This window comes from Hirundo rustica, chromosome Z (genome assembly GCF_015227805.2).
Source record: "Hirundo rustica isolate bHirRus1 chromosome Z, bHirRus1.pri.v3, whole genome shotgun sequence".
NCBI lineage: Eukaryota > Metazoa > Chordata > Aves > Passeriformes > Hirundinidae > Hirundo > Hirundo rustica.
In genome coordinates this window covers 74508617-74525166 of record NC_053488.1, presented here as the reverse complement: position 1 = coordinate 74525166, position 16550 = coordinate 74508617, and the positions used below count along the sequence as shown (strand labels likewise).

General features: G+C 42.5%; 1 protein-coding gene across 2 annotated transcripts in view; it reads left to right on the top strand.

Annotated features, from left to right (window-relative positions):
* Positions 1-16550, top strand: part of ABCA1 (ATP binding cassette subfamily A member 1) — a 91737-nt gene that overhangs the window by 8464 nt on the left and 66723 nt on the right. For both annotated transcript variants that reach the window (XM_040089368.2, XM_040089369.2), the window contains exons 2-4: positions 6549-6691; positions 12660-12753; positions 16032-16173. In XM_040089368.2, coding sequence (XP_039945302.1) covers positions 6626-6691; positions 12660-12753; positions 16032-16173 — 302 coding nt within the window. In that variant the 5' untranslated portion in view covers positions 6549-6625. The remainder of the gene's footprint in view (positions 1-6548; positions 6692-12659; positions 12754-16031; positions 16174-16550) is intronic.

Genomic DNA, 16550 nt, shown 5'->3' with positions numbered 1-16550 from the left:
TTGCTTCTCTGTGTAGTATCTAGTGCAGCAAGTAGAACCTAATATTGGGCTTGGGTTCTCTCACTAGTTTTTTCATAGCAGCAGTTTGAGCAGGTTGTGAATAAGTATTTTATTGTTGGCCTGTGCTGAAAGGAGTCCTTTTCCATTGACTGTCTCCAATATTCTATGAGGTTGGAGCCCCCTTAAATAACAATGTCAAATGATTTATTTGGTGTTTTGTAGCTGTATGCATGCTGCCTTAAGGGTCCTGTGGATGAGTGAGAAGCTGTGTGTCTTTGACCAGAGATGGCAGGTTGCTGGAGGTATTTCATGAGACTGTTTTCATCAGCTTCCTGATATTTTGGTGTTATCCTTTGAATCTGGTTTTAATCCTTAAAATGTTGTTTTTTCTAAATTTTACATCCTCCTCAAGGAGGGAAAATTAGTTCAACTGGATGTCCATGTTAAAAGCCATTTACTATTTGCCTTCAGTATTAGTAAGCACTGGAGAACAAGACCAGAATCTGTTTACTACCTAACCCAAGGCCCAGTAGTCAGTGTAGGAAGTAAACCAGTAGGGGATCTTGCCAAGAACTGCCACTAAAATATTGTGGTTTGTCGCCCTAATCAATTTCTTGTCTGCTGACCCAGAATATCTCCAGTCACATTGCTAGGAACAAGGAGATGGTGTAAACTCTGACGTGACCTGGGTGATTTTGAAGAGGAAAGCAGTTCTCACTGAGGGACTCTTTAGATGGAGTAGAAAACTTCGTGTCCCATATTTGGCAAAAGGGAGAGAAACCTCCTCTGTGAGGAGGTTGTGAAAGACTAGCTTTTAGTGTCTGTGTGCCTCCACTGATAACGATCCTGTGTCCCAGGCAGTAGCCCGAAGGTCCAAAGCTCACACCTCCACTGCTGATCCTGCACTGGTTGTGACTGCTACAGACTCTAGCAGTGATTAAGCCAGGAGACGAATGTGTGGGATCTGATGGTTTCATTCTAATCTCTGTTTTTGCTTGCTTGTGGCCTTAGGTGAGTTGCTTGAACTGTGCAGCTAATGCTTTTTATGGCACCTTTTTGTAACCTATTTCAGGCTCTTTGGGTTAAAAGATTACTTTAAAAGATCAGTACTGTTATTTGTATAAAATTGTCATTGTTCAGGTGGCAGTCTCCCCTCTTCCCTAGAGCTAGATGTCATAAGTTTTTTGACTGCGTGGAAGTTTTAGAGATGGGAATGTCAGATTTGTTATTTTGGATTTTGCAAGCTTAGTGTGACTTCAGATCACAGAATGGACATTACTTTTGCTTCTTTATGCACTGCCTGTTTCTGCTGGGGGATTTTATGTCCTGTTAGATCTCTAGTAGCAGGACAAAAATCGCTTGCACTTGCCCACAGTTGCTCTTTATCTAGCCTAATTTTAACTTAATGGACATCAATACTCTTTTTTCCATCTAGTTACAGCTGCTGTGCTGGAAGAAGGGAAATCCTGGTGTTTGGCAGAGAAGTGGCCAAGGCACTAGGCTTTGATTTGGGAGATAGGGATTTAGTTCTGGACTTAATTTCACCTCTGTTAGACTGATGCCCATCCAGGCCACTAGTCCTCTGGTGGTTTGTCTTGTGTAGATCAGAATGTCAGTTCATGAGTCAGGCCCTTCTGTTCTGCCTTCATATGCACAATCCTTAGAGGGATCAGGTCCCCACTGGTGGCATATAGATCACTGGGGGACTCTAGATCTGGGATTTTCAGAATTCACATGGCTTATGATATTATTTCCTTCACAAAATGCAGCTTGACACTACCTAAAAGAAATTAAACGTCAATACATTTATCGGTGTTCATAAAGAAGACTATATTTCTGCAGAAATCCAATGTTTGTTTTAATTGCTACTTTACTTCAAAAATTAATCTCATTTGACTTGATACTTGTGTAGACAAGATCTATTGGAGTTAAGCAGATGTATAAATTTTTTGTCTGGGGCAGGAAGCAGAAATGCTGGATCACGTCTGCTTTTGAGAAAGGAAAGTGCTGGCTCTTGTAGCTCATAAGGGTGCCATATGTAGCTGTTAGATTGGTACTCTCCATGGCCACTTGATCTGTGGAGAGTTGCCAGTGGTGGTAGCTTCTGTGTTAAGGAAAATCTGACTGAGAGGACAGGGCTTGCTAGCTTATTTCATGGAGGCCACTGAGCCTTCCATCAACTGGTGAAAGCTTTTTAGCTCTGCTGACAAGGACTTAGTTTAAATTGTCTATAGCATCTTGCCAGAGCCCTGAAATGTTCCGGTCTCATAAAGTTTGGTAAGTTCACTTTGTTCCCTCTTGAAATAGTGATTTCATTTTTTTTTTTTTCTCTAGGGGAAAGGTTTTTTGCCTCCCAAAAGAAAGCAAACAGCTGCATTGTTTGCAGAAAGCTGCTTTTGAAGGCTGTTTTATGTTTACTTAGTACAGACACCAGGCATGGGGGTGGGGAACTGATTTTCTGCCACTTGAGCTTTTTACTCTTTAAATTTATGGCTGTAAAAATACATTTATTTAGAAGGATTAGATCTGGAGACTGTTGGTATACCAGCTAATGGACTTTTCAACAGCCATTCTTTGAAATAGTGACTAGCACCCTTCTTGAAAGAAAGGGCTGGCCAGAGGATATGTTTCATTGTCATAATTTTCAGAGGTTGCCCTGTAGCCTAACTTTCTCATGAGTAATTTTCTGAATTGCAGAAAATGAGATGAAATTGCAACCATGTAGGTTGGGAGGCTGTTCAGGATTTCTACAGCAGGGTGAAATGTTGTGCAGGGAGTCTTCTGCAAAGGCAGACCATGGGATGAGTGTGTGGACTCTGCAGGCGGGTGTTGTGTTGTGGTGCTTTATATTACAGGAAAAGTAATGCTGTGGGGATGGATTCCTGCAGCTTTTCTTACTCTAGACAGAAAGCAGTATTTCTGCTACAGGGAGTTCTGGGTGAGTGCCAGGAATGATCACTGATACCTGCTGTTGGCTCGAAATTTTACACAGGTGAGACATAAAAGCCATCATTGGAAGCTAACCAAGTTTTGGCACTGTGTTACTAAATGGAAAGTTGCTTTTCATGGCTATGTTGAACTTATCAGACTGGTCTGAAGTGGAGATAAAGTGGGATTTCAGCTCTAACCAAGCTGAAAGTTTTGGGTTGATCACTGCTCTGCATCTCTGGCTTACAGTTCTTGCCTATTGTGAGCTGGAAGAGTGTCTGAAAGGACGCTAAGCCATTATCCTCTGGTACTACTTTGCTGAGTGTTTTCTGATGGATCAGTAATTCAAGTGAACCTAATTAACCTGTGTCAGCAGTGAACCAAGAATGTCAGCCGCTGTGGATGAAAATCAGAGGTGACTACTAAAAAACCTGTTCCCTGCTCTGTAGCAGATACTGCCTGGGGCATACAGTGTCGTTGCAGCTGTCACCAAGCGTGGCTGGAAGAACTGGATACACTTCAGGCTCAGGTGTTGTGCTCTTGGTGATTAGTCTACTGTTGGGCTCCCGTGCCCTACTTTTATGCCTACATCTGGGCAGTCCTTAAAAGTCAGTATTTTGATGTAATTTCAAACTTTTGTCTAGGCAGAACAGGCCAGATCACTTGCTTTGTTCCCAGTAAAATTTAGTTTAACTCCAGAGAACTGAAGTTCAAGCAGGTGGCACAGCTGAGTCTTTCTGGCTGTGAACACTTCTACTGATCAGCTGAGATGAGTTAAATGATAAAATATGTGCCCTTAGCTCACTACAGTTTGCTAATGTGATATAAATGTTGCAATCTCTATAAAGCAGTATTTCTGTGTTCTGCATCCTGTGGACTGACTGCAGTTGCAAGGGATCAGTATCTGAATTTTCAGTTACGTGCATTAAACCTGCTGCCCTTTGATTTGCTCATTCCACAGACTGGTTGAATTTCTGTTTTACCTCTGTGCGGGGTATTACGGTGCAGGATTAGGGTCTTAATTCTATTGATGAGGACACCAGAAGTCCCTTTGATTCTCCATGGAATACTTTTTGTACTCTTCTTGTGGCACTTTATTCTTACTGGTTTTGGTGTTTAGCTTTAATTTCAGGAAAGCCTTGGAAAGTAGTTTTTTTGCAGAGTTTTAACAGTGTTGGGGGCCTGAGCATGAAGTATGGAGTGGGTACTCTGAACACCCTTCTAAAGATAAAAAACACCTGTTGCATAACTACCAGTAACTGTAGAAGGCTGTGCAGTCCTTTCCAGTCCTCTTCTTCTATATCCCAAACATGTGCAGTGGCTGCAGGATTAGACTCAGGCAGCAAAAGTTACGTTTTGTGGAATGGTGGACAGCACAAAACAATCAAATGGAGGTCTGTGACTCACAGACCAGTACCCATATCCTGCAAAAAATACTTGAAAAGAGCAATTCTCTTTATGTTCTTAGAAAGATTTTTGTGCCACGTTACTGGTCAGTAAATGCCTGTGTACTATGTGAGAAGTTTCTCTTTAGATGAGTAAAAGTGTTGCCAAATCCTCCAAATATTATGCAGAAACTTGAGTGGAGGTAGTACAAAGGAGGGATAACAATATTCCCTACCTAATTTTGTTGCTAGGGTGTTTGCAGCTTTAGATATGTAGTACAGACATGGAGAGGAGGTGCTTCAAGGACCGCCCATGTCCAAGGCTGTAAGCAGAGGTGTGCTTTGTGTCCCATGAGCATGGGTGCAGTCATCAGCCAGGGTTTCCCACAAAGGGCAGGCCTTTTCCCTGCTGCGGATATGCCAGTAGCCTGCCAAGTGCCTTTCTCTAAGTATGTCTGGGGATTCATGGTCTAACAGCCAGATGTGCACACATCTGCAATGTGTTAGTGCCAGGGTGTTCCAGCCAGGAGGGAAGGATGGCTGTTCTGTCTGATGAGTTGGGCATCCCTCTGTAAGGAGCATCTGTGGAGGTCCTGTCAGTGAGTTAGAGCAGCATCTGGCAGAAGTCAACAAGCCCATGCTGACTGTATGCTGTACTGCTTGGTGTGAGGTTCAGTTTGAAAGGTTTTGTAGGCATCTGTTACTGCTCTTTGGTTCTCTGTATTGGTGTTAAGAAGCACTGTTGTCCTGTTGTGATAGTACTGTGTGATCATCTACAGAACTCAGTGTAACAGGTATATTTTTGTAAGCCGTGTTGGAGAATTTTTTTGGTAACACAGACCTACATTATTAAGAGACCAGTTTTTAATCCACAAGTCATTGTAATAATGGAATTTACTTTTGGATGAGACTTTAAGACAACAATTGTTCATCATCTCAAAGCTCACATCCAGAATTTTTCACCTAGTCTTACTCCAGAGTAGGACTGGTCAGAGCATTTCCTGAGGAAGTCTTATGTTCCTAGCACATTCATGGATTTTTCAATCTTTTCAATGCAATTTGCAGACATGCAACTCTGAATCTTAGGGCTAGGGTACTGTTATGTGGGACACCAGAATCAAAAGTGTGTGTGTTCCCAATTTAATGGGTGTTGGAAAGAGTGGTTCTCTTGGGGTGTGTTTGAATCAACTGCTAGTTGTCATCTTGATGCAGATTCTGTTAACAGAGTATATTCAGGTACATAAACCAGAATTAATTTAATGTGGATAAACTAGGTTCCTGTGCAGATTTTCCCAGGATTCAACTGCTCTTAATTTGAAGTGGCCTTAAAACTCAGAAGTAAATGGAGATATGCTGAATTAATTCTGGAAAAAAGGTTTCATGACATTTAACTAACATATTGAAAGCTCACCTTAGAGCTTAAAGACTGAGTCTTGCTGGATGGATATGCATACTAAGCCTATACTATGCTTTTATTAATTGCCACCAAAGGTATTTTCTTTTTAAAAAATAATTATAATTATTATTTTTTAGTCCTCTGTGCTCTCATACTGTAGCAAGACACACACTTAACCCATCTAATTCACAACAGCGTTGGAGGCCAAGTGGTTGCAAGACCTGAACATTGACTAAACAACAATTTTCCATTTACTTCATCTAAATGTTAACAACTCTAGCATCCTTCTTAGTTACTTACCTCCAAGGGAGTGGTCATTTTTCCCTTGCCTGTTAAATGCAAGCACTTAAAAGCACTCTACTACAAGCAGTGTTGAATGGACTTCCAAACAAAGGTTTCCTAATTCGGCAGCCAGCTTTTCACCATTATAAAAGCAAATATGGAAAGAGGCTTTAAGGAAAAGGGTTGAATTGTATGGTTCATTCTTACTCAGAGGGATTTGAAAATAAATTTTCAAAGCCTGTTGCTTATTCTCAATCTGCTCTGTCCTTGCTCTTGGAATTTCTGGGGCAGAAAATAAGAGAATTGTATTGCAAACCTCTTTTTGTGCTTTGGAGCTCTGAGATAAGAAAGAATGAGTCTAAATCTGAGCTTACTGAGACCCATGAGACTTGGCTGGAGTGCATGGGGTAAGAAAGAAAGGCAGGGGGTGTTCCATGGAGGGGCTGCAAGGTAACAGAGTGCAGCCTCTTGTCTTTCCCTATCTTGTTGCCTTTTCTGTTTTGAATGACAGAACTTTCCCTTTCAACATTTTTCCTGTTTTTCTTTTCTTTCACTAGTTAATGCCTAGCCATAACATCTGTACTGTATACTGCTGCTGCTACACAAAGGGAGCTTCTGGCTTTGCTGAAGGAAGATGGCTTTCTGGACGCAGCTGGGATTGCTGCTATGGAAGAACTTTACCTACAGAAGAAGACAGACTGTAAGTATTAGCCTAAAAATGTTTTGAGATCTTAAGTTACAGTCTTGTAGCTTACAAGACTATATAGCTTTTCAAGAAAACCCGGGAAATATCTTGTATCTTACTTAATGTTGCTCCTCCTCCTCTAGTGATCTGTGGCTGAGCAACTGGGTCTGGCTTTGGAAAGACCCTATTCAAACAGGAGAGAGTGTTGGGTGGACAGAAACCAGGAGGCTTGAAGGTGCTCAAGATTTCTGTCCCGAATTCCAGTGTGAGAGAGTGTTAGAGTACTGAAACACTGGTGTTGGATCAGGCAGAGAGGGTGCATGACTGCTGTGTTTAGCAACAAAGATGTGAAATGAAAACCTATGCTGAGACCTGCTCTGCTCTATGGGTGAGGCATTGGTAGGATGCAGGGATGTGCCCATGAGTCTAAAACCCTTTGAATGCCGCAAGCTGCAACAAAATCCTGCCACTTCCTGGTGGCAGAGGCAATAGCAGATGTCTCCAGTCACTTTAATCATTGAGAAAATCCCAAACATGCTATGTAACTTTACAACAGAAGATATAGATTAAGTGGCTGACATGAAGCACGTTCTTGTATCGGCATGAGGATAAACCCAGGCGACTGATGTTCTTCTGCCAAGGTGTATTCTGAGTGGCTAAAATGCTGTCCTCACCATCTGTTAACAGTGTGGAAATTTATTTAAGAATAGGCAATATGTAAGAAGAGTTTCTCCTTGTAATAAAAAGGGCACAGGTGTGTGGATCCAGTCTGGTGTTCTTAAAATTCTTTTGCCTTTAGATTGAGACCTCATAGGATGCTATGCCTCTTGCAAACAACTAAATGTCTGAGAAGACATGGTATTGAACCTCTAGAGGTTTAGGGAATACCTGTGTTGGACAAGGGCATGATTTGTGCAACAGGCTTGTTCAGAGGATCTGCCCTGTGAGATCAGACCTTGAGGAGGTATCAGGAGGGAATGTGAAAGGAACACAAGTTACTGAAGTGGTGAGTGGAAAGTGGTCTCTGATAAGCTTTATGAATCCTGGAAATGTCAGGATGCTTGCCAGCTGGTTGGTTTGGGTTGGGTTGTTTTAGAAACTCAGTGTCACAAGGGAGGAAAGGCTATCATATTCACCACTGGTGTAATGGTCACAGTCTCTGAAGTCTTCACTCAGGTGTCTGAGGCTTGTTTATACAGGACTTGGGTCCAGTGAATTCAGAGCTGGAATTAATCCATTAAATAAAACAGACAAAAGGGACTCATGGCCTCTTTGTCTTTTCTTGTATATAAACAGAGCTGCTAATGATGACAAAGTTTGTGTTTTGCATGTTTTTGCCTTTCATGGATCTTGGTCTCCCATGACAGGACTGCCCACCAGACTGTGCCATCTGCAAGGAGCAAGACTGTCTGGTCTCTGGATGTGGGTCACATCCTGGCTTTGTGAACAGCCTCACAGTTTAGAAAAATGTTGCAAATGAAGCTGGGGAAGTAGTCTTAAAACTGGCTGTGACTCCTTAAGGTTGGCTCTTCTCAGCTATTGCCCATGTAACCTAGGCCCTAAGAGCTAAAACCACTCTTCCTATCTTGCTACTAGAGGTCTAACTATTGCCTATTACCAGACTGCCCTTAAAAAGTAGGGGAACTCTAGAGCATTTCGGGAATTTCTGGAGTGATGTTTAAACCAGGAGGCTATTTCAGGGAAGCTGGATTTTATACTGAGAATGATGGCTTAGTATTCTTTTGTCAGAGTCTTCTGAAAATAATAGAATCATAGAGTCAGTCTTTGGAAAAGACCTCCAAGATCATCAAATGTGGCCTTTGTCCAAGCACCACCATGCCAACTAAACTCTAGCACTAGGTGCCATGTCCAGTCATTTTTTGAATGCTCCAGGGACAGCAACACCACCACCTCCCTGGGCAGCCTGTCCCAATGCCTGACCACCCTTGCAGTGAAAAAATTGTTCCTGATGTCTGACCTGACCCCTGAGACAGCTAGAGGCTATGTCCTCTGGTCTTGTCACTAGTCCCTTGGGAAACAATCTCCATCTTGCTATAACCTCATTTCAGGTAGTTTTAAAGAGTGTTTATCGAGGCTGAACGACCCCAGTGTTGCATCAGGTGTGAAAAGGTCTGAGTTTAGCGTACATGTCATGTCAAGGTAGCTGTAGGCTTACTGGGCAGCAGAGGTGTATTCATATCCTTTGGTGGTGCCAGAGAAATACAGTAGGCTAACCATTCAGGATCTGTGCAGCTATTTCTTGATACCTTCTGGCAGCTGCTGTACTGGCTTCCCATCAAGTATCCCAGAGGGCATGAAACTTCTCATAATCTCTGTTCCACACTAATCATTAGTCAATTCCTAATGAAGGCCTGAGATACGGCTTGTTTTTGTGGGGCTCCTCAGTTATGCAGTGTTTTTCTCATTAATGGTTCTCATTTGGGATTTACCAGGAGATGTCAGGAGGAGAAGCCCATTTAACAGGAAACAGAAGAGAAGGAGCAGATCATCTCCTCTCACCATGCTGTTATCACAGCTGTACACGTCTTCATCCCTTTGCTTTCCCGTTAGGAGACCGTTGTCCTTGAGTTGGGTTATGCTGATGAAGGCTCTCTCCCATTTATACTTACTGAAGGTTTAGCCTAGAAATAGTTTGATCCTTACCCTTCTCATGAAAAATGTGGCTAGCCTTGGCTTCCCACTGAACCCCCTCGTTGGCTGCTGTGAGTTTGGGCTGCATTGCGAAAGCTGGGTTCAAAGCTCATCCTGATGTGTGCAGTTCAAGTGTTACTTTATACTGGATAACTTCCAGCAGCACTGGAGTGGGGGGAAGGAGCTCATACGGGGAGAGAGGAAAGAAAATTATGTTCAGGGGTCACTGTGTAAAAACACTTTTCTCCCTGCTTTCGTGCAAGTGAGGTGACACCTCAGATTTGCATGGAGAGACTGATCAGGGCTCTGATATCTCCCTGCATTGAAACTGGACCATAAAGGTGGGAAGGGGAGTTGACAGTGGGATGGGGTGGTAGTCTGCTTAGTTCTTGCTCAACAAATTTCCTGTTGACACAATGTAGAGCTCAGTGTTTAATGGCATCCTGAATCAGGCAACTGGTATAAATTTGGCATGCTTTAGGGATTAACCTTGGTAAAATTAGGACAAATTTGTTAGCTGAATCCACCTGCTGTGTGCAAACGGGATGTTCCTTCTTCGACTCCAGATGGAGCAGGGATAGGTGAGGGGTTGGGTGCTTGAGGGTACATTTCATTATTTACCAGGCTGGTTGTTGCAGCACAGAAGTGGCAGAGGAGACTTGATTTTTCAGTATCTACTTAGAATGAATATCAGTGAGACGTTCCCTTTTAGTGTCTCTATGTCCTTATCTGGAAAGGCCACAGCGGATTAAAAGTGCTGTCACAGCAGCGTCAGGAAGCAGTAGGGGAGAGAACCTGTTGACCTTTAGAACCAAAGGAAGATAACTCAGTTTTTTTTGAGCAGCACAAGAGACTTGCTGAGGAGTCTCTACTGACATGCTCCTGACACTCTGATCTTGTCCCTGTGCAAGCCTCTGGTGCAGCAGTTGCCAGCTGTCTCTCACAGTGTAGCATTTTGGTGCCTGCTATGATGCTTGCCTTCAGCTGTAAAGGTGCAACTCGGTCAGTCTGAGCTGAATCCCTCCTTTCTCTATCCTCCCTGAGCCTGTTGGTGTGCCAGGTTAGGTGTGTTGTGCATGCAGCGCACACGTGGTTACCTCTGTGCCTGTGTAACCAGGCGTGCAGAAGAGGAGCTGTGTGCGCGGGTGGCCACTTCCCCCTTCAGCATCAGGGCGCTTGGGCACTGCTCTCCACCCCAGTGTGATGTGGCTGGGGCTGATATTTCTCTGAGCAACTTAGGGCTTGAGCTCAAGGGCAGCATTTTCTCGTTGATTCTGTAGCCGTTAACGGGCTGTGAGAGGCTGTCTGTCCACCTGGTCACCCGAGGCAGCCTCCACAAGCGCAGCTGATACTACTCTTCTCCAAACAGTCTATCAGCAGTTGTTTGGGGTGCAGGCTGCTTGTTTACGGCCAGGGTGGCAGAGGGCTGTGACGTGTGCTAGAGCATGACCACTGATGCTGGAAGATGGAATCGACTTGTCCTAGTTTCGTAGCCACTTTTCTGTCAAGTGGAGGAAAAGTCCTGCTGTGCTATCCTGGCAGCCACCATAAGAGTATCCTGAAAACAGGAGTAGACAAGTTGTCACTGTCCTGGGTCTAAACATCTTTGATCTCTGGGAGTCAGAGCGCTGTTTAATGCAGATGGAAGCAGGCTGTCAATGTTAATGGCTGAGTCTGTGCTGCCACTACACTGTGTATTTTAATAGGAGACCAAAGATACTGAGGCATCTTCCTGGCACCTCAGTTAGTGTGGTCTCAGTGGATTTTCTTACCCAGTAGTTGTACAGAGTGTGCATGACAATAACAAATGACAGAATATTCTGAGCTAGAAGGCACCCACAAGGGTCATCAAGCCCAGCTGCTAAGTGAATGGCCCATTGGCAACCTTGGTGTTATTAACACTGTACTCTAACCAGCTGAGCTAATCTCAGGATCCAATGGGTAACAGTATTCAAAAATTATCTTGAAGAGACTGGCACTGTTACCAGGAGTGCCTGGGAAACTGATGCTCAAATTTTATGCCTTTTAGGATAGGGGTGCTATTTGCTGTTTGATGTTAGCTATGAAAGGTATCTGTGAAAAGCCATCCTACATAATTTCCTCTGCTGATCAAGTGGCCTTTGTTTAAATGCCCTGTTTTTACAGAGTGAGCTTATTTTGAGCTGCAGTAGTTACCTAGAAGTGTCACCTCAAAGTTTGCATGGAGTGCTGAGTGTTGAGAATCCAGTTTTAGCTGTTCATGATGCAACATGCAAAAACCTGTTTGTGGGTGGGAATTCTGCTTACCACTGGGTTGCAGGTGTTACTGGCTTTTAAGGAGAATGATGTAGACCTCTTATTAGAAAAGACTTAAGTTTTTCAGGAAAGAAGTGGGTGAGATTTTTCTTCATTTAATCAAGAAAACACTCTGTTCTCCTACTAGTAATATATGAGAAACATATGAAGTAGCAGCATAAAAAGCTTTCAGGTTTTCCTTGTCTCATAGTTTACTGAAAGTTCATGTTTGGGCAGTCTTTCTGGAGTGGAAAAGTAGGGGTGTGGCTAGTGAAACTCAAGTCTAGGAAACTTCAGCTTGTGTCTCAGAAGCTCTAGGCAGGAGAGTTGCTTTGTTCACATGCTGCTGTGAGATGTGACACACCTCAGAGAATATTTCTGCACTTAATTCTCTAAGAAATGTTGTATATTTAATAGCAGGCCTTTTCCTCTTCTTGTCTCGTCCCTCTAAATAACTGAGTTCTTTATTTATTTACCTGATACTCAGTCTTTCTGTAGGTGACCTGCACCAGTGGGTGCTGCCTAATTTCAGGAAAAAAACATAAATTAGGACAACAGAGCATAATCTTAGTCGCTCTGCTTTCTAGACACCAATATATTTCTGCAGTTCTGAAAGAGTTAGCATAGCATGCATCATCACAGTTTCTATGCCTGATATGTTAGGGTAGAAGCTTAATGGTCTACTTTGAGAGTGGGATAGAAGTATCCCACTACCTCAAAATATGGGTTAAAAAATTCAGCTAATTGCTAGAAAGATTCACTAGGAGGTTTCTTTCAGTCAGAGGACAGAAAACTATAAAAAGAAGCCAAAAATAGCCCTTAAGCACACCCATTTTAGTTGAATAACTGGCACATATCAATGAGAAAAAACTAATTCTTTGCAGATTATCCTCTGAAACTGGAGGAACAAACTTCTTAGTCCTGGAATGCAAAGGCAAAGCAAAGTGAGACATTGCTTACAAAACTGTTCTGGCTTACAAGTGGATTGTCCTAGAACTTCTGTTCTGACCTTTATTTTGAATATGATGTCTTAATTCTTTGCCTTTATTGTTTCCAGTTCCAGCTGCTGATCGAAGTTGCCTGGCCTCTGTTTATCTTCTTCATCCTGATCTCTGTAAGACTTTCATATCCGCCCTACGAGCAGCATGAATGTAAGTATCAAGCACAGCAGCTGCATCCAGAATCTTGTTGTTTCATGGTTAGAACATAATAAGGCATCTGGCATGATGCAGAGACCAGTGGTTCCCTACTCTGTCAGAAATCTGCAAGAGGGCTTTATAACTCCTTTGCTTCCAACTCAGGATCTGCAGTTAGCTGATGATGTTGCCCCAGGACTGTACATTGCTGCTCTTTTTCTTGCTGATTTTCATTTTGCATTTATATTTCTTGAGAATTTGCCTCTGACATATCTGTAAAACCTTCACAGAACTCCAATTTTATTTTTCTTTTTTGATCTGTGTGTGACTTAGCATAAAAGAGTGCACTGTTCTGATCTCTAAGAAAATTATCTTCCCAGGTAGTAAAGGGCATTAATGTACCACATTAAAGAGCACAAGAGCAATTCCATTCCTTCAAATGATTACAGTTTCAGCTCTACATTTAGTAGATTCAGCAGTCATGCACTGCTGACAAAAAAAAAAAAATTCTATTTTTCTCTTTGGGCACATTTCTGCTTTTCTTTCAAAGGAAGTTTGCTCTTTATAAATGACTATCTATAGGCCTCTTTAGTTGCCATTTGATTTAGGAAGCATGACTTGTTTATTAGCAACTTGATGTTGTTTCACTGTGTTTGGTGACAGCTTCACACTGCAATTAACTGATTATGGAAGAGCTCTCTGTTTATTATTCTTAACCTGATTACCACAAGGTAAGGTTTAAGGGTCAGCAAAACAAGTTTCTTAAGGGGCCCCCTTAAGAATGGGCCCTCTTTCTTAAAATGAAGAAAGAACTCCCTTTTACAACACTTACCCTGTCTTTGCAGTGGCTGGAGCATTCTGTGCTTTTTGCTGGGTGTTCAATCTGGTATCTTTAAAAGCTGAAGTGGTAGTGTTTGCAGTTTCCCATTACACTTTGGACTCTTCCGATTTCATGTACTGCCTAACTCACTTTTTCCAGCACTTGACAGCATAGTTGAAGCTTCTCTAAGTTAAATCTCATACTTTACATGGAATTTGAACTGCCTCTTCAGACTGAATGTTACGGTGACATTAGGAGAGATATCTGTAATATAGACATGAAGCTGAAGAGAAGCAATAAGCATTCTACTCAGCTTTTATAAATAACTAGCAACCTCAGTGGTAATTAATTTCAGGTATGGCAGGGCTGTGTATAAACTCAAACTTAGCAAGAGCTGTGATTTCCTAGACCTGCTTTGTTTGATCTTACTAGTCAGTAGCCTTCTTGTAAAACATTTGCTCTGGCCCCATGGTGTCATAAATACAGTTTTGAGTCTTTCACCTGCAGTCCTTTTCCCCTCCCAGTTATGTTGACTGTTATTGCTTTGTCCACCTTCTTACATTGTCCTCAGCAGTTATAGAGCACAAGGCATCTGGTAACTTTTAATTTACTTCCTCGTTTTTTGAAGAGCTTCTGTGAATAGGTTTCTGAACTGTGGTGTTTGGATTGATTTCACTGAGTGTTCACTTATGCTGACAGCTGTGGATGTGTTGTGAAGTGAAGCATATTTTGCTGAACTGTGAGCAGAGATAGAAAAAAACTAAGGCTTTTGGGTTGATTGTGGGCTCTTTGGCAACCCTGTGGATGCCTTAAGGGAAGTAGGATTGTTATCTGTAGTGGCAGTGTTGTACGCTGTTATGAAATCACTTGTAGGTAAATGCCTGGTGATAGTAACAGAGCTGTGTGCAAGTGCTTTGTAGTCTCCACATAGCCTCCAAATTTTGATGGTAGTCATTTTCAACCAACAAGTAAAGTTTTCAGTTTTCTTTCCCTGTTTGAGAAGAACCAAATATTGGACTGTTGTCAGGGCTTCTTGCTTCTAATGGCTTGGCTTAGTGTGAGGAAGTTTTCTCTTTAAACATGGAGGGACAATTAAGTTTGAAGTAATAGTTATGTGCCTTTCACCAGACCAGTCAGAGAAGACATATTAGATTGCTATTGGGCCAGAGTACTGTCTTGTGTCGGGTAGAACTTTTGCTGTTCCTGTCACCCTTCAAGGTATTCAAAATGCATTATTTTGGCAGTGGGAGGGAGAGAATCTGACAAGAACTAACTAATCTCTTCCAAAAAGCTAGATGTTTGCAGCAATGTAATTGAAAATTATGTGCTGTTGCACTGTTTTCTGTATATGTCATCTGATTTAAAACCAAGAGATTACTGCTTTACTCTTGGAGAAACTGGTACTACAAGCATCACTATGTGTAAAAAAATGACCATAAACTCTTTCTACATTGCTCTGAACATTTTCTTGGAGTTACTAACAATGTAAAATGAAAGACATGGAGGGCAGAGAAGGTGATGCTCTGGGAAATTTTACAAGAAGAATCTGAAAGTCTTAGCATTCTTCTTCTTTCTCCCTCCTCACCTTCCCCCCAATGCCCCTCAGGCAAGAAGAACAAAAAAGCAAAATGAAACAAAAGTCAGACAGGTCAGGTAAATAGCTCTTCTATTTTAAAGAGAGAAGTTAGGAGCAAGAGTTCCCTGGGTACTGGAAACAATAAACCTTCATTTCCTTAACCTTTCTCCTGCACAGAGTCCTTGGCTTTCTCTAGGGAGGGCTGTTAAGATTCCCATCTTTCTTCAGCCACCCACATTAATCAGCCTTGCTGTAATTTAACAGCTTTGATACTAGTTCTTTCTTGAGCTTTGGTACTTCTGTTGGGGTTGTGGAGGTAGGGAGCCAGCCCCCTGAGTGATTGCAGACATGCTGGTAGGACAAGGTGGGCACCAGAGCGGGGAGGGTGGGCATCTGGTCCTCAAAGTATTGAGCTTTGAGATACTGGGGAGGGGGCATAACCTTCCTCCAGGACCCCTTCCCTAGTGTGGGAGTGAGGGACCAAGCTTGTGGCAAAAAACAGCCTGACAGCTTATGTAAGGTGCAGGATTGTGCAAGGGAGTTCTTTCTTCCCCAGTCATTGGGGGGTATGGGATTTACAAGTATATAAGTGACATACTGGTGTATATCTGCCATGGGTAGTTTGTTTCTGCTTTGTTCTTAAACAGGATGTAAACTTTGGCTTATGACTTCACTAGTTCTTTAGTGGAAAGGTTTAGACTTCAGCAAAAAGATTTGGAAGAGCAGTATGGTGAGTCCAATACAGGTTCAGTTCTTCTTAGTGTTGGCTGTTCTGCTCTTTCATAGCACTTTGGGGCAACAACTAGTGCAGGGTCAGTGCTGCTCTTCAAATACAATGCTGTGTGGTAGAGGCTTTTATCATGTGTTTGTCTTCTAACTCCTGTGTTTCTATTCTAGGTCACTTTCCAAATAAAGCTATGCCTTCAGCAGGAACCTTGCCATGGATACAGGGGATCATCTGCAATGCCAACAACCCATGTTTCCGCTACCCAACTCCTGGGGAATCCCCTGGTATTGTTGGAAACTTCAATGCCTCCATGTGAGTCTACTTTTGCCTCGTCTCTGTTCTTGGGGAAACATGGGGGAAAGGGATATTTGGAAGTCACCTATCACTTGTGAAATCTTACACTATGTGAGGGTTTTGCAGTTTCTACCACTTCTTAAGAACCAGATTCTTCAGTTAACAAGTTCATAGAGACTAGCAGACAGCTGGTAGGTGTCCAGAATTCCCGAGTCCAAGCACCTGAAGCTCTTGGTGAATGCAGTTTTGCTTGGGTAAGGGCTGAGTCCATTCTCTTACCTGAGCTCAGAATTTGACTCATAAAAAGTAAGGCTTTTTAAGATGCTCTTTTTTCAGAGCATCTTTTTCCCTGGTTAATGAACCTCTGAAGAGCATAGAGTGAGAGGCAGTTGAAC